The sequence below is a fragment of the Lygodium microphyllum genome, chromosome 1, assembly GCF_053477565.2.
Source record: "Lygodium microphyllum isolate KBCC chromosome 1, Lygodium_microphyllum_v1.1.10, whole genome shotgun sequence".
In the NCBI taxonomy this organism is placed as follows: Eukaryota; Viridiplantae; Streptophyta; class Polypodiopsida; order Schizaeales; family Lygodiaceae; genus Lygodium; species Lygodium microphyllum.
Genome location: NC_141135.1, coordinates 101,126,585 through 101,146,855, shown reverse-complemented (window position 1 = coordinate 101,146,855; position 20,271 = coordinate 101,126,585). Strand labels below are relative to the sequence as shown.

Below are 20,271 nucleotides of genomic sequence, written 5' to 3'. Positions count from 1 at the left end.
GGACGAGTGAAAGAGGGCACTTTAACGATCAACACCATTGATGAAGGCCGAGAGAGAGAGAGAGAGAGAGAGAGAGAGAGAGAGAGAGAGAGAGAGAGAGAGAGAGTCACATAACTTAAGAATCTTAAGAACTATAGTTTATAGATCCATCTTAGTTAAACATCTCTATGTAAGCAATCAATTTGAGGCTATGATTGTGGTGAACATAGGGATGGCTTTATTGCAAGTTTCTTGACATCTATTGGCACATGACCTACATTTTCTTGATATGGTGAGAAAGATTCAACAAGTGTGAACATAGGGATGGCTTTATTGCAAGTTTCTTGACATCTATTGGCACATGACCTACATTTTCTTGATATGATGAGAAAGATTCAACAAGTGTGGGTTGTGTACGCTTTAATTGGCATGGTCCCGTGCTCCCATTACCATTATGTTACAAATGGCAAAATAACCTATTGGAGATCTAATGATACTTAGAGAGAGAATGATTTCTAGAGTAGTAGAGTGGCTAGAGGGCTAGGCGAAGATCATGCGAAGCCTCATGGGGGTGGACAAAGAGTGAAAGTTATATTGAAGAGTATGAGAGGTACAAGGTGATATACTGTTTTAAGAGTGTGGGAAGGAAAGGGGGTTGTGGATTGTGTGACATCTATTGGGTAGATGTAGGTGGACAACTATCAAATGACACTTTCTAGGAACATTATATGAAAAAAAAAGGGTTTTGTTAGGTTAACTATATCCGTTTGGGGCATTCTTAAGTACACATCACAGAAAGCCACTCTTCATGAGTAGACACACATCTTAATCTCAGCATCACACCATGGGAACTTGGTGTTCAAGAGCTACTCTCTATGAGTAAACACACATCTTAGTCTTAGCATCGCACCATGGGAACTTGGTGTTCGGGAGCTAGACTCTCAAGTGTTTGAAACGGCATTGCATGGCCACAGAATACTTGTTTTTGTCCTACAAATTCCACATAGCTACAAATGTCTATAAGTCCCCTTTGTTGAATGACTTTCATTTGTCAACTAGGCCTCCGGATAAGCTCTTTGTGGAAGAGGTGTCAAAGGGTGGGGCCCTTCCAGCATGGCATTTTGGTCAACGGACTGCGCTCTGACCGCCACATCAGCATGTTTGGAATGGTCGACAGCCGGTTTTTCCAAGAGGATCAACTTGAATTGGCCGGTGCACATAAGCGAACACAGCAAGTCATGCTCAACGATGAGACAAACGTACAACGGAGATATAGACTCTCGGCTGTATAAGAGGGATACTGTCAGGCTCACAAAACAGTTCTGTAGTATATTTACCTTCTGCCGATATTTACACAGGAAGTCACGGTCAACGATGAGGCAAACATACAACGGAGATATAGACTTCCTGTGTGCAGACAAGCGCACACAGGAAGTCATAGTACTCAACGTCCATGAGACAAACGTACAACGTAGATATAGACTCTCGGCTATATAAGAAGGATACTGTCGTGAGACAAACGTACAACGCAGATATAGACTCTAGTATATTTACCTTCTCCCAATAGTACTCTATCCAGAGGTTTGCCAATAGCACTCGATCGAGACTCAAAGGCGCTCGCAGATCTCTTCCATTGTCTATATTATTCCCCATGCAGTCAGATCACTGACTGTCTGGAATTGTCGATCTCTCTCTTTTGTGATACAATTTCCCACCATTATATATATATATTAGGTCTAGGAATCATGGGTGCTCATCTATACGGTATGCGGCTCTTTGCACTGCAACTAGCGGTAATGCTGGCGGCGGCCACCATGATTAGCTACAACGTCGCATTGGCCGCTAAGTCGCCCCCGGACGTCCACCTGTCATTCACGCGCTTCCCCACGTCCGCCCCCATCAACTGCAGCCTGGACGGCAGCTCCGGTGTGACCGACCCCTCGGTGGTGTGCACTCCCTCTAGCATCGGCGCGGAGGAGGCCATCTTCTCCTTCGATGATGCCGTGATATCGGCGCGGTACCAGTACAAGAAGAAGGTGCAGCTGTGGTCCAAGAACGACCCCATGCACGCCGCCTCCTTCTCCACCTCCTTCACCATCCAGTTCCAGCGCAGCAGCGACCGCATCGAGTCGGGCAACTTCTTCTCATTCGGGGGAGGCTGGTAAGCCATCGATCCTCTCGTGTAGTATTCAACGTCATGAGATTTTCTGCGCCGAGGGAGGCACCACATGCCTAGGAAAGGTGCACTTGGGGGCAAGATGCGCCTGCTAGTCCCATCAATCGTCATATAGTGCTCAACATCATGAGCTTCGGCACTCTATACCTATCTAGGAAGCATACCAGCCAGCCTCCCATCAATCCTCGTATAGTTCTCAACATCGTGATCATCTCAACATCATGCCAGCCTCCCATCCCTAGCTAAATGCAGTTGGGGGCAACGGGCTGCTGGTCCTCTACCTTGGGCCAGCAGACTCCCGCCCCCAACTGGACTTAGCTGGATATGCAGTCTCTCTCAAGCATAAGCTTACGATATCTATAGTAATTCACAATGTGAGAATTATGACGGGATTTTGTCTAAAACTTAATTCACAATGTGAGAATTATAATGGAAATTTGTCTAAAACATATATATCATGCACATAAGCTCTTAGTTAACAAGCATAGCCCTAGTATTTTGCCTGTGATGCATTTATGGACTGCCTTTGCATGCCAAAAAGCATCATAGTTTAAATTGCACGAATGCATCGAAATATGACATCGCAGCTTTTCGAATGAGGCCACTACCCAGAGAGCAGTGTTCGGGAAAAATATTTGTGAGAAACATGTACAATTCCTATTGGACTCTTTTTAATCTGATAAATCACCAAATTTGGACATATATTTTCAGAAAATTACACTAATCTATACATTCACTTTACAAGCTAAAATCCTTGTAGCTTGTAATCTAAAAGGAATTTCTCAAATCTAAACTCCTGAAGAAGCCGGAGCTTCAGTAGCTGCAAAATCTTCTGACGTCTTAGTTGCATGAATGCATTGAAACATGCCATCAACTGCAACAAAAAAGAATACTTTGAAGCTTTTTCTGGTTGTAAATCGATGCTTTAGTCTTTCATTTTGTGATTGTTAATCTTATGATAGAGAGCCAAAGACTGGTGTTGTATGATTAGCTTATATTGCAGGCTGTTTTGGCACTATCATTCCTGCTGTGTAGCCTTACCTTGCTAGCTATGGCAGCTCAGTTTATGTAATAACCTTCTGATCCGACAGGGCATTCGCCATAACGCCGGACCAGAAGGTAGGTACGAGCGGGGCTGAGAGTTTTGGGCTGTTCGAGATCGACGCGAAGACGGGGGCGTCGCTACGAGGTAAAAGCACTCAGACAGTGGCGGTCGAGTTGGACATCTCGAGGGGCAGCTCCTCGGGGATCACATTCCCGGACCCCCAGATCCCGCATGTCGGCCTTGACATCAATAGCGTCAAGTCTGTCGTCACCAGCCCTGCTGGCGATTTCAAGACGTTCGTCGATCGCAAGCTGGCTGTCTTCATTGATTACGACGCCCCTCTCAAGAGGCTCCAGGTCAGTTCTATGTTCATGTCACATGACAAACCTTGGTTGTAGAGAGAGAGAGAGAGAGAGAGAGAGAGAGAGAGAGAGAGAGAAGCCAAGAGGGGGGAGGGCACTGGGCAGTAATGTCACGCATAGAATCCTGATTAGACTTTCAAAGTAAAGATAATCATGTTTTAAGCATAGTGAGGGGAAAAAACTCAAAGGGACAAAAAAACATTTCACCCCATGTTAATTTTACTCACAAGACTCTTGCAAACATCTAGTTTGAGCTAGGCATGATGTGGCCCTAAGATAACCATATTTCAAAGTAAAGGTAACCATATTTTAGCAAGCGAGGGGAAAACTTAAAAAGGGGAAAAAAAGGCATGTTACACCTTGTTAATTTTACTCGTCCAACTCCTCCAAACATCTAGTCTAAGCTAGGCATAACACAACCCTAAGACCAAACATATAAAGCGCACACAAACACACATGCACCGTATATAAATATGCATTCCAATATTAACATAAAATATGTATGTAATTTTAAGGCTTGGTCTACTTAAGAAAGTTTTAAGGCCAAAGTAGGGCCATGCCATAGCCTCTCTCACTTCCTCAAAGTCAAATAACCACAAGTTTGCATGGCATGGCCTGGTCTTTTGCCTCCTCATTTACAAAAAATGCAATAGCCTTTACTTTGAAAGGTAAATTGCTAGATATGGACTTTCTTTGAGTGCATGGAGTGACTCCACACTTACAAGGAAAATGGCACTAACCTTCTATTTGTTTGATATCAAATATTGCTTATACCAGGTCCGCATCCAGAAGCTCACTCCAGATGGCACGGGTGCCAATAAAGCCAAGGCCAAGCTCTACATCTCGTATGCCCCTTTCCGCTTGGCTGATTATGTGGCTGAGCAGTCATATGTGGGTTTCTCCTCTCGTGTGCCCGAGACTGAGGACGGCACCTACGTCCTCTATGATTGGAAGTTCGACACTATGTGGGTCCATGTGTAGACTTCTCTAAGTATTTTGCATCCTTGAATAATACCACCTCTTTAGCTAAAAAATCAATATTGATCCCACAAGTTTCTCCCTTTCTTGTATCTTGAATAAGACCGGCTCCTAGTTGTATCGATGTTGAAAGTACATGTCTCTTTAGGGGAAAAATGGAAGATGTGCACCATTGTCTTCTCATATAGCTCCCCTTACTCTTGAAACCTTCAAATTTTGGATATGCATGTGTTTTTGAATAATAATTTTCCTCTTCTACCTTCAACAACTTAATAGTATACTCATGGTTGGGCTCAACTAGTGCATTGAAAAGAAGAAGAAGAAGAAGAAAAAGAGGAGCTCCTCAATGTTACTTTCAGAAATAACCTGACCTAGATGCAAAGTGGGCTTACCCTAATGTGTTGAAATGAAGAAGAAGAAGAAGAAGAGCTATCTAAAGTTAACTTAACCTAACCAAGATGCAAAAACAATGTTGAGATGTTTAGAGAGAGAGAGAGAGAGAGAGAGAGAGAGAGAGAGAGAGAGAGAGAGAGAGAGAGAGAGAGAGAGAGAGAGAGAGAGAGAGAGAGAGAGAGAGAGAGAGAGAGAGAGAGAGAGAGAGAGAGAGAGAGAGAGAGAGAGAGAGAGAGATGTTTACAATGCTCATTTACCAAGATACTAAGGTATTAATATTATAAGGGATGAACATTATACTAATGAGAAATTCTAAGAGAGCATAAAAATTTTTACATTGTTAGTATACACGTCAAAATACTGGTCAGTAAAATCAAAGTAAAATTTTGACGTGCATATGATGCCATTAAACTAGAAATTCTAACTCGATATAATTAAGAAAAGATCATGCTTATTTTAACATTGAGCAAGGAACTTGCTAAACCAATATTTTTCTTGTTCTTCTCATTTTACTTCTACATTTTCTCAAGAGAATGCGAGCTTCTATGGTTGATTTTCTTCATTTTATTTCTTTTTTTCTCCTTTGTTACCTTGATGTGGTATTTTCATCCATGTAAGACTTCATTTTGCCATATCTTCCTCAAGCCAAGAGCAATGTTTTTCTTTTAGGCATTTCAATTTTAGGCAAAAAATATCAGCCCTCGAACAAAGCAACTAAAAAGTAGGATTATGTTTTAGCCTCTAAATTCATAATGATCACCTAAAATTAAACATATTGGCATAAAATTTGAGTTTTGATAACCTAAAATGCCTATTTCTATAGAGAAAAGTTATGGATATCCATAAACTTCCATAAAAAGTATATAGCAATATGTGATAAGCTACCTTTCAAGTTGAGGACCTTGTTGCCAAATAATGATCAATTTTAAAAAATATGTATTTTAAAAAAATCATTGGCAAAGAGGTAACCTTCAACTCCTACCTTCATATTTTTTCTTTTATTTATTTTCAAAATTTATTTTTGGTACATTAGGCTTGTTTTTATTTGAAGTTTAAAGTTCAATGATTGTTGTTATGAGATAGAAAATTGGGAGTGTATATATATCGATAGCTTAAAGTTATATTTTAAATGTGTTTTATGACTAATAATTTTAATTGGAGAGAGAGAGAGAGAGAGAGAGAGAGAGAGAGAGAGAGAGAGAGAGAGAGAGAGAGAGAGAGAGAGAGAGAGAGAGAGAGAGAGAGAGAGAGAGAGAGGGAGGGAGGGAGGGAGGGAGGGAGGGAGGGAGGGAGGGAGGGAGGGAGGGAGAGGGAGAGAAGACTAGTTTAGGAATTTTGGCACTAAAGTTCAATCTACAAGTTTTTGTAAGCATTCAAAATATTGGGGCTATTCACTTATGTCACATGACATGGAACTTCAATATCAATCACAACATGAAGTGATGAGATTGATTTGAGATTTCTACAAATAAGGAAAGTTTCATATCAATGGGATTGAACTTCTGAAGCTCATAACTTGTGCTCAATAGGCTATAGCACGTGGTACCTTGTGAGAATGCTCTATTCTCAATTAGTCAACTAGAGGATCCTAACATAAGCTTGTCAATATGTTTAGCTACAAGGAGCAAGAAGCATGACGATAATCCCCAATTGATTGAGACACTCAAGTTGTTCAGAATGTGAGTTTGGTTTTTTCAAATTACAGATGTTCTAGGCAGCACTAGATTGGTAGGTGATGTTTGTTTTTCAAAGTCTATGAAAAGAGTTATTCTAAGTTTGTGAATCTATGTGATGAGGTCTATGTGAGGAATGTGATCTCTTGGATGCATATTGAAAGCTTCACTTTTTAATACCTCAATACCTTGAGATATAACAAGTTGAAAGAAAGCATGAATGTAAAACTTAGTTTGGGAGACTTGAAGAGTTGTTTTGTGGAATACAAGAAAAAAGACATCACTACACTCTAGAAGTTGGATTATGGTTCTTTACTGGACCTTAGATGCACTTGTGTGGACAAAAACACATGGAATACTTCATATCCTGAAAATTGTAGAATGTACATGCGTCATAATGGTAAGCTTGAGAAAGTTTTGGCATCTTATAACATGAAATCAAAAATAGGACTGGGACTCACAATCAAAAGATACTCAAAGTAAACTAAAAAGTAATCAATGCAATTAGGAAGGTTTAAATATAAGTTACTAGTTTGAGCTTGAATAATGTTATTACTCAAATGCACACTGAAGACACACTTCTAAGGTTGTATCCATCTCAGGATCACTCTTGAGAATTGCTTGTTAGATCAATACTTATCATCACTAAATTTTTAATATCATCATTCTCAAGCTCAATGTTGAGGCTCATTCTTTTGAACCATGCCAAAGTCTAGAATTAAAAATGGGTATACAAAGCTCCCCTTGAGAGTTGCTACTATATTTGAGTCTTACAACCCTCATCTTTGCAGGCATCTCACCTTCGGTCCTGATTTTGTTCAATAGTCGACAAAGGTCAATTGAGCAAACTGGCCACAAAGTTTGAATAACTGGCAACATTGAATCAAGGTTTGATAAACTTGATACCTAAATCTTTGGATCGGGTTAAGATGGGAAGTTGGAGGCCGCTCACAATGTTAAATGTGGGCTACAAAATTTATGCCAAAGCTTTGGCATATAGAATAAAATTTCTGCTAGGGAAAGTCCTTCACTCTCAGCAGCATGGATTTATTCAAGGGCGTAAGATTCACGACGCCATATTGAATCTTATGCTGTCAATGGATCTTGCCGTTACATTAGATACGGATTTTGTACTCATCAATATGGATTTTGATAAAGGTTCAGTAGCGAGTCAATCTAAGACTGAGCTAGTATATTTGGGGACTAATGACCCTCCCTTGTGGCTCATGGATTTGGGGTTCAGGCTTATCAAACATGGTTAGGTGTTTCGATATCTTGGGTGCTTGGACTATCCATGAAGCAACAAGCTGAATCGATGGAGATGAAGATCAGGTCTAAAGTGGAGAATTGGAGAGGAAATCAAATCTCCTTTTTGGGTAAGCTGCTGGTCATTAAGACCATGTTGGTCTCCAAATGTTGGTCTTCAATGTTACCTTTATAGCAATGGTTTTCAACTTCAGCAATAGTGCATGGGCCGAATTGGAGAGGATGTTTGCTTGCATGTTATAGGCCAAAGAAAGTGGGCAAGGTGGGTGGAGATCAATCTCATGGTCTCTCATTACTGCACGGGAAGAGGAAGGTGGTTTGGGCATCCCCCAACTTGCGCAAAAGGCCCATGCGCTCCTTTTCAATTTGTTCAAGAGAATGGAGATTCCTCAGCGTCCTTGTTAGTTAAGCACTGGCTAGCTTCCAATGGTGTGAAGAAATTGGGGCTCCCTAATCTGAATTGGACTGACCCATTGCTTCCTAGACCCGGAGTTAAAATCCCACAATCACAAATGGCTCACACGCTGACACAAGTTTGGCAAAAGATACTTGAAGACTCCAAATGGTTGGGGGCCCAAGATAGGAGAGGAGACACGTCATTGAAGCAACTAATATGGACTTTCAAAGAGGCTTATGACCCCCCATATAGGCCCATGAAGGAGAAGCCTAGGGTGGTTAAAAAGCTACTTGGAAAAGGTCTCTGCAGGTGGGAAGACCTATGGGAAGTCTCTTGAATGGAGTTTATGAGGCTATACTAAATCAGGGAGCGCTTCCGCTTAACTCTTGCCGAAGAAGCCCTTGTCCAAGAAGTCTTGAGGAAGGTGAAACCTACATGGCCAATCTCAAAGGTTGTTTGTGAGGTGAACTTGACCAGGTTGATGACCAGCCCAATAGGGAAACCAGTCTGGAAATGTAGGAAGTTAAAGAATTATTCAAGGAAAGATCTATCTCACATACTTCGGGCTGCAAACTACTGGCGTAGATGGCACCCAAGGTCAAGAAATAGAACCTGGGCAAGGTGGTGCTAGAATGTTTGGAGGGCTACCCCCTCAAGGAAACTTAATTTTATGCTATGGTGTGTTGTCATGAACAAATTGCCTACTAGGGAAAGATTAAGTAAGTTGATGTCGGTTCCCCCATGGTGTATATTCTGCAAGATAGAGAAGGAGTCTACAAGACATCTATTCTGGGACTGTAGAGAAGTTTGGGGCTTCTGGAAGCAACTCCAGTCATGGGTGAGAAGTGTTGGCTTCTTTGGTAGGATGGACATTAAATTGGTACTTTTTGGTGAGCAAGTTTGGGGCTTTTGGAAGCAACTCCAGTCATGGGTGCGAAGCGCTGGCTTCTTTGGCAGGATGGACAGTAAATTGGTACTTTTTGGTGAGCAAGGTAAGAAGGATGAATAACCTCTGAAGCTGTGGAATGTGATTAGAGCAGTTTCAATGCAGGAGATCTGGAGGCTAAGAAATGACATGCTTTTTTGTAGGGTTAAAGTTCGCTTAGTCCCAAAGGATCAATGGCCCAGGGTCAAAAGTGAAATTCTGGTGGCTCTTAAGGGCTGTAAACTAGCTGATAGAAATTTTAAGGTTTTTTGTAATGCCTTAACAAAGGCCTAAGACAATTATGTCTTGAAGAAGCCTCTTAGTAGGCTGCGTAAATACCTTTTATTCATAATATTGATATTCTCTGGGCATTATAAAAAAAAATCCACATCTTTGGCTCAATTTATGAATTGAGGCTTAGCCCACTAGGTATGACATTTTCTACAAACTTCTTCTTTAGAAAATAAAAATGAAAGCCTTCACTAGTGGCTCACTTTTTCATAGGGCATAAGTGGCTAGAAGTATTATTAATTTCAAATTTTAATGTGATTTTCCATTACTCTCAAATTGTGCCTTCATTATATATCAATTTTACCATCATTCTTTGTCAATTTTAAATTTTACACTCAATATTATGCATCAATTTGAGAAGTCTATACATATCGCTTCTTGCCTACCCCTCTCCTTATCAGCTCTGCTACTCCTACACTCCTGGCATGTGACCCTCGCTTCCTAACATATGTAGTTTCCATTCACTACCTCCTTTCCTTGGTGGCATGCCCAATGGCCTCCTCCCTTTGCATGTCTCTTTGCTCCTTGATGGCTTGCTACAATCCATCATAGATACCCTTGCCACAAACATGCAAGTCGAACCATCCAGTTATGATCTAGCTAGAGGCTCTCGTTTCTGGATGGCTCACTCTACTATCACAAGGTTGAGATGGGGTCATAGGATCAAACATGTTTTTTGTTTTTGAATCTTAAGCCAAGGCAGCTATACGGCATACATGAAACTTTAAAGGGCCCATCCAAGTTGCTTTTGGAAGACAAAGAGATATATATTTTTGGAATCTGATGGGTTGAGCTTTACATCAATATGTATCTTGTATCGACTCCTTCCTCAAGTATGTTATTGAGGTTTGAATATCCAAGAGGAGGACTTTGTTGCAAAAACTTGAGGGTTGGGATGCTCATTTGAAAATATATTGAATGTAAGATAAACAACATGCACTAGAAGTGATTTGCCTTCGTATTTTGGGCAATAAGGAAAACCACACATGTATTAGCCTAACCAATCATGAAGGGGTTGTTGTAGGTGTAAGAGGTCCATGTTCCCAATGTTGCCTCCATCTCATAGCTCCTTAACACTTGTATATCCATCATGACCTTCTCATCCTCACTTTTATCATGACTGAAATTGTTCTCCTATATCACAACCAGCATTTGCCTTGATGGCTAGTAAAAAAAAGCTAGTTACTTCCTTTTGTCATATAGTCTAACCATGTAGGTGGCCTCAACGATTAACATAGAAAGTTTCTTAAAGACCATTGACAATATAGCCTTTGCAACACCTCAAACATTCCTCATCAGTGACTTACAATGCTAATTTTCCAAGTGAGAGATTTGGAGCCTTCACACAAACATTCTAAATATGACTAGTTGAGATACTCTTTAAAAAATCACAATCTATGGATATAGGTGGTCAAAATCAGTAAGTTGTGATTGATGTCTCCCTCTCTGTATGGTGCCTACCTATAGTAATGACATATGGAGCTCCTAAATCTCAACTAAGAACTCGCCTAAGTGGTGTTGATTTGGGAACTATTGTCACTAGTCTAAGGGATGTATCTCCTACAAATAGCTTAGGGTATCTGTTAGATATGCTCAATGCCCCACCCTCATAAGGTGCCACCAATGATCCATGGTGCTCAAAGTTGTAAGGCCCCCATTATGAGGAGAAGTGATATGTAAGCTAGGACATTCGTTGAGTCCTAACTTGTATGTCAGATGAGGTCTATGTGACTAGATGGCAAAAAGGTGACCGTTGTGGGTCTAATATTTGGGTTAGACATAGTAGTTAAGATGGTAGCAACTCGAGGCACATTGCATCGAGTTGGGGGGTAAGAGAGTTATCAGGGGCCCTAGCCAATGGTAAAGGGAACATTCCCTAGAATATTCTCCCTAGCCAACTAGTGGAGGTGCACATGGAAGGTCAACAAACACATGGGCCTATGGAAGGTCAACAGACACATGGGCACATGGAAGGTCAATACACATAGGTGCATATGGAAGGTCATCCATCATGACCCCCTTCATAAGCTATAAAAGCTAAACCCGTTCATAGCCATCTATTATCTATCTTTCACCTAGTCACAGTTGTTCCAGCTAGCCTTAAGCTCTTCACCTATCTTCTATCTATATCGCCATCTAAGCTTTGCAATGGAACTGCATGGGTGGACAGAGCCATCTTTGTATCAGTTGTCTGGAGATAAATAAATTTTGTTATTCTCCTCTTATCTATTGTGTACTCTCTATCTCTTTCTTAGATTCTGTTCGTTGCGGGCTCTAGGGATCGAAGAGTGCGCAAGAGGCAAAGGATTCAACAGCAAAGAGGAACGATGTCATCTTTTGGAAGCGATTCTGGCGCATCAGGAAGTGGTGCAGAAGGTGGTGCTGTTGTACCAGCTATTCAAACACTGAGGATTCGCCCACCAACCTTCAACGAAGGCAAGTTAGATGGTACAAACTACACCTTATGGAAGTTCAAAATTACAAATATCCTTTATTCTTATGAGCTTTTGGAGACTGTGCTGGAGACTGACACAGAACCACAGCCTACCCCCCACCCATCAAATTCTAGTGTGATGATTCCTCCGAATGTAGATCTTCTACGAGCTTGGAAACGAAGGAATGCAGATGCATTATGTGCCTTAGTTACAAGCTGTTCTGACAGTCTTCTAGTATACAACCAAAGCATCAGAGGCTTGGAATGTACTGAGGAGTCAGTATGAAATACGAAACCAAACAAGGACTCAAAACTTGGAGAATCAACTAGCAGCGGAGAATTTTGCTGAAGGAGAGACGGTTAAAGCATTCATCACTCGGATTAAGAATCTATGCGACTAGATGGTTGGTGCTAGGATACAAAAGACTAGCAAAGAGCTAGCTCGGAGGTGTTTTCAGATTTTTCCACAAAAGTTTGATGGACTAGTAACTGCCCTTAATACTCAGGTGATACCTCAAGCTTTGACTTTTGAGGAGTTTTGTGCATTATTGATGGAGGAGGAGTTGAGGCTGAAAGCCCGAGAAGGAAGCATCAATGGAGATGTTGCATTCTCTACCAATGCAAAAGGCAAAGGTGGTTCCTCCACAAAAAATGATAGGGACAAAAAGAAGAAGGGCGGTAAGAAGAAGTTTCAAGGAGAGTGCTTCTACTACGAGAAGAAATGACATGTAATTGCAGATTGTCGTGTCAAGAAGGCAGATGAAAAGAATGGTACCCTTAAAAGTAAAGGGAAAGAGACAACTAGTACGGGTGAAGTAGAGTTGGAGTTATTCATGGCGACCATTGAGGAAGTGTGCTCCTCGGTGCAAGAAGAATCTACCACTGACTCATGGGTGTTGGATAGTGGGGCCTGGTGTCACATGACCAACAAGAAAGGTCTATATAGTTCTATGTAGCCTCTACAAGAATCCATCACTGTGACGGTTGGAAATGATGCAAAATGCCCTGCTGCAGGCACATGTACTATTTCTTTTGTTGCTGCAAATGGTGAAGTCAAAAAGCTTTCAGATGTGTTATATGTTCTTGAAATGAGGAGAAATCTATAATCAGTTTGCTGCCATAACTGATCTTGGTCATGAAGTGAGGTTCAAGAAGACAGGTGCAGAAATTTTGACAGTGCTGGCAAAATTGTTGGCAAAGGAGAAAGAAAGAACAACCTGTATGAGCTAAGTGCTCTTACAGCCACCGCTGGAGTGGGCACAAGTAAGCTTTGGCATGAAAGGTTTGGACACATCGGATTTGTAGTATTGAAGGAGATGCAAAAGCAAGGTATGGTTGCTCATCTACCTACAGTGATGACTGAATTGAAGGAACCATGTGAAGCTTGTATGATGGGCAAGCAACAGAGAAAGGCATTTCCATAGGAAAGCAAGAATAGAGCACAGGCTCCTCTAGAGTTGGTGCATGCATGCTAACTTGTGCGGTAAGATGCCTACACAGGCCTTGGGGGGATCTTCTTATTTTATGTTGATTGTCGATGACTACAGTAGGAAGATGTGGATGTACTTTCTTTGTGATAAGGCTCAAGCTTTTGGTAAGCTTAAATAATGGCTAAAACTTGTTGAGAATGAAACATGGAAAAGTGTGAAGAAATTTAGAATAGATGGTGGTGATGAGTTCAACTCAAAGGAGTTTGAAGACTTTTTCAAGAGCAAAGGGATTAAGGGTCAATTGACAATGCCTCACACACCTCAGTAGAACGGTGTTGTGGAACGTAGGAATCGCACCATTGTGGAGATGGCAATATGCATGCTAAAGGGCAAGGGATTGCCTAACCATTTTTGGGATGAAGCTATTAATACTGCAATCTACATTCTAAATCGGAGCTACACAAAGGCTCTCAAGGAAAAAACACCTCATGAGGCTTACACTGGTAAGAAACCATCTATCTCACATTTCATAATTTTTGGATGTGAATATTATGCACATGTTCCAGATGAGAAGAGAAACAAGTTAAAGCCAAAAAGTAGAAAGTGTATATTCTTGGGTTCTAGTGATGAGCAGAAGGCTTACAAATTATATGACCAAGAGGCAAAGAAGATCATCGCGAGCCGTGATGTGGTGTTCAAGGAGGAGCTGCATACAGTGGAGTATATGGCAAGTTCTTCCACTTTATCATCAAGCGAAGAAGTAGTCCACTATGAACATGTCCCGAGAGCTGTCCCTATCCTTAAGAAGGAGGAAGCATCATCTTCAGATGATGAGGAAAAAGTTCTCCAACATGACATCACCCCACCGGAAAAGCCATTGCCGCGTTGGGTGAAGCAGCTCTATGACCACAATAATCCTATGCCTACATCTATTGAGGAGAAGGCAGACGGAACAAGAAGGTCTCATACTACTCACATAGTCAATATGGCCTTGATGCCTGAGATTATGAGAGAAGTAAAGGAGCCAACTAACTTAGAAGAAGCACTTGTAGATCCAGCATGGAAGGTAGCTATGTAAGCTGAGTATGACATCATAATGAAGAACGACACTTGTGAGCTAGTGGATCGGCTAGCAAAGCGGAAGGTTATTAGCACCAAGTGGATCTGGAAGGTAAAGTACAAGGTTGATGGTACCTTAGAAAAGTACAAAGCCAGACTGGTTGCCCAGGGATTTTCACAGGTTGAAGGGTTTGATTTTCAAGAGTCATTTGCCCAAACTGCCAGAATGACCACTATTCGCACAGTACTTGCAATGGCCGCCCACAAGCAGTGGCCACCCACAAGCAGTGGCCAATTTACCAAATGGATGTTAAATTAGTGTTCTTAAATGGTGACCTCAAGGAGGAGGTGAACGTGGCTTAGCCACTAGGGTTTGAGGCCCCCCATTCTGAGAACAAAGTGTGTAAGTTGAAGAAGGCATTGTATGGGCTAAAACAAGCCCCTAGAGCATGGTACCAGTAGATAGATAAGTTCTTTTTAAGCTTAAACTTCAAAAGATGTGCCTCAGATACTAACTTCTATGCTTACAGGGATGGTAAAAAGTCTGTAGTGATTGTCCTATATGTGGACGACCTTCTTATTATAGGTGACTATGAAGATATGATCAACCAAACTCGAAAGGCTTTGAGTTCTGAGTTTGAAATGACAGACTTAGGCTTACTGCACTATTGTTTGGGGATTGAAGTCTGGAAAGAGCCAGGAAGGATCTTCATCTCTCAGAAGAAGTATGCATGGGAGATCTTGAAGGCGTTTGGCATCATCGAGTGCAAGGAGATAGCTACATCTATGGAGGTGAATGCAAAGTTATCCATTAAGGATACATCAACACTAGTAGACATTGGGAGGTATAGGAGGTTGGTCGATAGCAGCAGACCAGATATTAGTTTTGATGTTGGTGTTTTGAGCAAGTTCTCAAACAAACCTCATGAGAGTCATTGGAAAGCTGGGATGCGGGTGCTCAGATACTTGAAGGAAACTCTTGACTATGGTATCACATACAGTTCCAAAACTTCTCTTGTGGGGAATTGTGACTCAGATTGGGCAGGAGACAATGATTCCAAGAAGTCTATTTCTGGTTATTGTTTCTATTTAGGTTCAGGAATTTTCTCTTGGATTAGTAAGAAGTAGTCAATAGTGGCATTGTCTTCTACCGAAGCAAAGTACAAGGCAGCTTGTTTTGCTGCATGTGAAACAGTATGGCTGAGAAGGATCTTATGGCATATGGGAGTGCAGGATGAAGAACCAACTGTGCTAAGATGTGACAATCAGAGTTGCATCACCATTGCCAAAAATCCAGTGTTTCGTATAGAGATCCAATATCACTACGTGCATGATTTGATCGAGGATGGGATAGTGGAATTGGTCTACTGTCCAACAGAGGAGAATGGAGCGGATATCTTCACCAAAGCACTTACGAAGGATCTGCTTCAAGTTCATCTTCAGAGAATTGGCATTGGGCCAAGGATATAGTTCACCTGCGGGTGGACATTGATGGGGGGTGTTAGATATGCTCAATGCCCCACCCTCATAAGGTGCCCCCAGTGATCCATGGTGGACATTGATGGGGGGTGTTAGATATGCTCAATGCCCTACCCTCATAAGGTGCCACCAATGATCCATGGTCCTCAAAGTTGTAAGGCTCCCATTATGAGGAGAAACCATATGTGAGCTCGGGCATTGGTTGAGTCCTGACTTGTATGTTAGATGAGGTCTATGTGATCGGATGGCAAAAAGGTGACCGTTGTGGGTCTAATCTTTGGGTTAGAAAGAGTAGTTAAGCTGGTAGCAACTCGAGGCACATTGCATTGAGTTGCGGGGTAAGAGAGTTATCAGGGGTCCTAGCCAATGGTAAAGGGAATATTCTCGAAAATATTCCGTGGCGAACTAGTGGAGGTGCACATGGAAGGTCAACAAACACATGTGCATATGGAAGGTCAACAGACACATGGGCACATGGAAGGTCAATAGACATAGGCGCATATGGAAGGTCATCCATCATGACCCCCTTCACAAGCTATAAAAGCTAAACCCCTTCACAGCCATCTATTATCCATCTTTCACCCAGTCAGAGTTGTTCCAGCTAGCCTTAAGCTCTTCACCTATCTTCTTTCTATATCGCCATCTAAGCTTCGTAGTGGAAGTGCACGAGTGGACAGAGCCATCTTTGTATTGGTTGTTTGGAGATAAAGAAATTTTGTTATTCTCCTCTTATCTATTGTGTACTCTCTATCTCTTTCTCAGTTTTTGTTCGCTGCGCCATGTAATTTTTTACAGTATCTAGCTTGAACTATGGTATAGGCTTTGCATCTAAAGCTATAGTGCTCCTCACTCTCCAATCATTCTTGGCATAGTCTATAGATCTTCTTAGCTTTGGGAATGTGGGTTTCCCTCCCAGTCTCAATCTCAAGCTGATGAGAGGATTCCCTCAATTGGCCAATGGATAGTGGTATCACTGTGGCATGTACACATTTAGGCATCTAGGACTCACAATGAAACTATCCAGTGTAGTCCTCATAAGGTGGTCTCTATAGTACAATATCTTTGGTGGAATGGGTTCTTGAGGTAAAATCCATGTATGATGTATGTGCAACTAGCAAAGGTCCTATCGCATGACCCAATTCCTCTTAGTATGGATAGGTATATGAAGGGGTAGTTAGAGTCATACTGAAAAGGGGGGGCACATCCCATACCTTATGAGCCACTGCTCAACTTGTGCATACCATGAAGTCTCATGTCTTGCTTGAGCTAGTTATCTAGAGGTCTCAAAGGATCTTCTAAGTAGTCTATCTAGATGCATGTTGTGTACTGCATGTACTCTTCTAGGCTATTCTAAATGTCTATCTAGAGGTCTCAAAGGCTCTTTTAGGTAGTCTATCTAGATGCATGAAATGTATACATATGAAGACAATGGTTTGAAAAAGGGCCTCCATCATTGTGGGGGTGCAACAAACTTGACTCTAACGATCTCATATGATATTGATGGTTTGCTATGGATCATTCATCATGAGAGCATGATAACTTGTGGCCTCCTAATTTGTGTCCATAGGCATGTAGCCAAGTAGGTGGTCTAAATAGTTGCACCATATGTCATGGGGCTAGTGTGACCAATGTGTCAAATAGCCACCTTTATGTGTAGGGCTCTATTTGAATTTCAAGGGAAACCCCTTCTATTGAGGATTTAGAGGAGATGAATCAAAATTTAAAGGAGAAATCTTGGGCATTCCTTTCTTTGTAGAGGCTATGATAGTCTTCTTTGTGGTTGACTTGTGTTTTCCTTTTCCATTTCTTTCCTTTACCTGTCCCTTTTCTTTACCCTTGGAAGTTCTAGGTGAAAGAGGAGAGCCAAGGTCCACTAGTGTAATTGCCCTATCCAAAACAAACTTAGTATATCTCTCCCTTATGTATCACATATAGGACTCAAGGTAATCTCTATACTATAATAAAGCATACAACAAGTTAGTTGAAATTACAAGACTTTTAATTTAGAAGAAAAAGATAAAAAGGCTTATATTCACCTCATGTATGTTTAGTAACTTTGAATTTATTTTTCTACAAACATTTGAAATCACTTTTGAGTTGCAACTGTATATGTCACTTTAAGGAGAAACTTGAAAGGTCTTTGAGAATCAACAATGCCTTGTATCCAAGTGAGTAGTAATAACTCTATCAACATTACAAATGAAAACTTGCTAGAAAATACCAAGTCTACTTGTAATAAAGCGTAAAATAAGGAAAAACCATAAAATAAGAAAAAAATATTTACAATACATTTTTGCTATGTCATGAAATCTAGAAAGAGAAATTAGAAGGATGACCTTTGTAGCAAAAATATCAATGTAGATTAGACTCTAGCGTCCTCTATAAAGTAAACGTTAATCAACATCAACAAATATGAAGATAAATCACCAAAAAGCAAGTACATGTAACCCATATACCTTTTAACATATGAAAAAGACATGGAAGTGTGTCACACTATCAAAAAATTTAAAAATTCCTTCGATATTTGAACAAAAAAAAACTCTCTCTTTTAAACTCACGTGGTATGTTACATTTTTTCAAAGTGTACCCTTGGGCACGTGTTATAAGAGCCCACAAAGTCCTTGACTAGTTTTCACTTCTACAGCCATAAAAAATCCCTTGAAACTACCTCCATTGACTTATTAACCCCAAAATACCATGCTAAGGGGAGATCATGTTTCTTATTTAGTATATCCACTTATAAAGGACTAGGAGGAATATAGAGGAGTCCTTTATAATAGAGTGGTCCATCAATGTCATAGAAATCCTTTGAGTTTTGATGTAATTGCTCACAAGGGGAATCATTCATAAACATATGTGTGTATCACATTGGTTCAAAATAAGGGTTTTAAAAATACAATTTTTATACATTTTATATATATAGAAAGGTGTCATATAAAGAGATTATTTACAAATTGCATTAAAAAGTGTTGTGTTTTATTTATGAAAAGTTTACAAATAAGGATAAATGAGTCTTTTGCAATTTCCTTCTTGTCCTTTGATAAGGATCAAAAGTTTGATAATTGTCCTTAAGTTCAGTTGCTTAGGTTTCAAGATTCTTGAATTTTATTGGTCATGGGCTTCATTGCGTTCTTTTGATGCTAAATAGGATCTTTGAGATAAAGCATCTGGCTTTCCTTGTTGGTGGCTCATTGGTGGCTAAGCCTGTAGGTAATGATGAAGTCAAATATGGATAGAAAACAACTCCATTTTGCTTTGACGATGATTCAAGAACATGAGAATTCATAAAATGTTCCAGATTCTTGTGATTTGTATAGATAATGATCTTATAAGGGGTGCCTTCAAGTAGGTCTCCCCAAGTCTCCAAGAAGTCCATAATAACTAGAAGTGCTTTATCATGAATTTCATAGTTGATTTTTGTAGCAAAGAATTTGTTGAAGTTGAAAGCTATAGGATAAACTCAATTATCATTACAATCTGAGATAAAATAGATCCAAGTGCAAAGTCTAAGGTATTTGTCTCCATGATAAAGGGATTCAATGGATCTACACAAAGGAGAATGGGTGTTGAGGTAAAGGCTTGCTTTAATCTCTAAAAAGCTCATTTAACCTTTTGATCCTATATAAACTTGTTTTTCCTAGTTAGCTTGGTTAGAGCTCATTTAAGAGGGCAACAATATCAAAGTAATCTCTACTAAAGATTCTATAAAAATTTGCAAATTTAAAAAAGCATTGAACATCTAGCATAAATGAAGGAGTCTCCCATTTTGTGATAGTTCGTACATTCTTAGGGTCCATATAAATTCCCTTGTAAAAAAGTATGCACCCCAAAAAATCAACTTCATATGATGAAAAGAACACTTTTCTAGCTTTGCATACAAGCCTACTTCCCACAATTTATTTAGGAGTATTTTGATATGATAATCATGCTTCTCTTGGTTCTTGGAAGAGATCAAGATGTCATCCAAATAGATCACAATAAATTTGGCCAAGTATTCCCAAAAGATATCATTCATCACATGTTAGAAAAATGTTGGAGTATTCATGAGGCAAAATGGCATGACAATGTATTCAAAATACCCATACATTGTGTGAAAAGGTGTCTTCCATTCATCACCGTTCTTTATCTAGATAAGATTGTAAGCACCATGAAGATCTATCTTGGTTAAGACTTTGGCTTTTCGAATTCATTCAAGGAGTTTTGGAATCAAAGAAAGAGGGTAGCAATTCTTGATAGTAATCTTATTGAGCCATCTATAATCCACACATATACGGAGGGATCCATCTTTTTTCTTGATGAATAGAATTGGAGCACTTGCTAGAGATGTTGAGTGACCTATGAATCCCTTGGCAAGATTCTCATCATCTTAATCCATTGTTGGAGA

At 40.4% G+C, this 20,271-nt stretch overlaps 1 protein-coding gene across 1 annotated transcript; it reads left to right on the top strand.

Moving 5' to 3' along the window:
• The first annotated feature begins 1,323 nt into the window (after window positions 1-1,323).
• On the top strand, window positions 1,324-4,763 carry LOC148041462 (2-acetamido-2-deoxy-D-galactose-binding seed lectin 2-like). The gene is made up of 3 exons (XM_087688260.1): window positions 1,324-2,140; window positions 3,247-3,556; window positions 4,340-4,763. The coding sequence occupies exons 1-3, from the start codon at window positions 1,725-1,727 to the stop codon at window positions 4,541-4,543; spliced, it is 930 nt and encodes a 309-aa protein (XP_087544386.1). The 5' UTR covers window positions 1,324-1,724; the 3' UTR covers window positions 4,544-4,763.
• The last annotated feature ends 15,508 nt before the right edge of the window (window positions 4,764-20,271 follow it).

What these genes read in the sequence shown, in the direction of transcription:
- LOC148041462 (XM_087688260.1), top strand. Translation starts at nt 1,725, where the DNA reads ATGGGTGCTCATCTATACGGTATGCGGCTCTTTGCACTGCAACTAGCG. An exon ending in TTCTCATTCGGGGGAGGCTG is followed by an intron (nt 2,141 to 3,246) that starts GTAAGCCATCGA and finishes CTGATCCGACAG; the next exon opens with GGCATTCGCCATAACGCCGG. An exon ending in CCCCTCTCAAGAGGCTCCAG is followed by an intron (nt 3,557 to 4,339) that starts GTCAGTTCTATG and finishes TGCTTATACCAG; the next exon opens with GTCCGCATCCAGAAGCTCAC.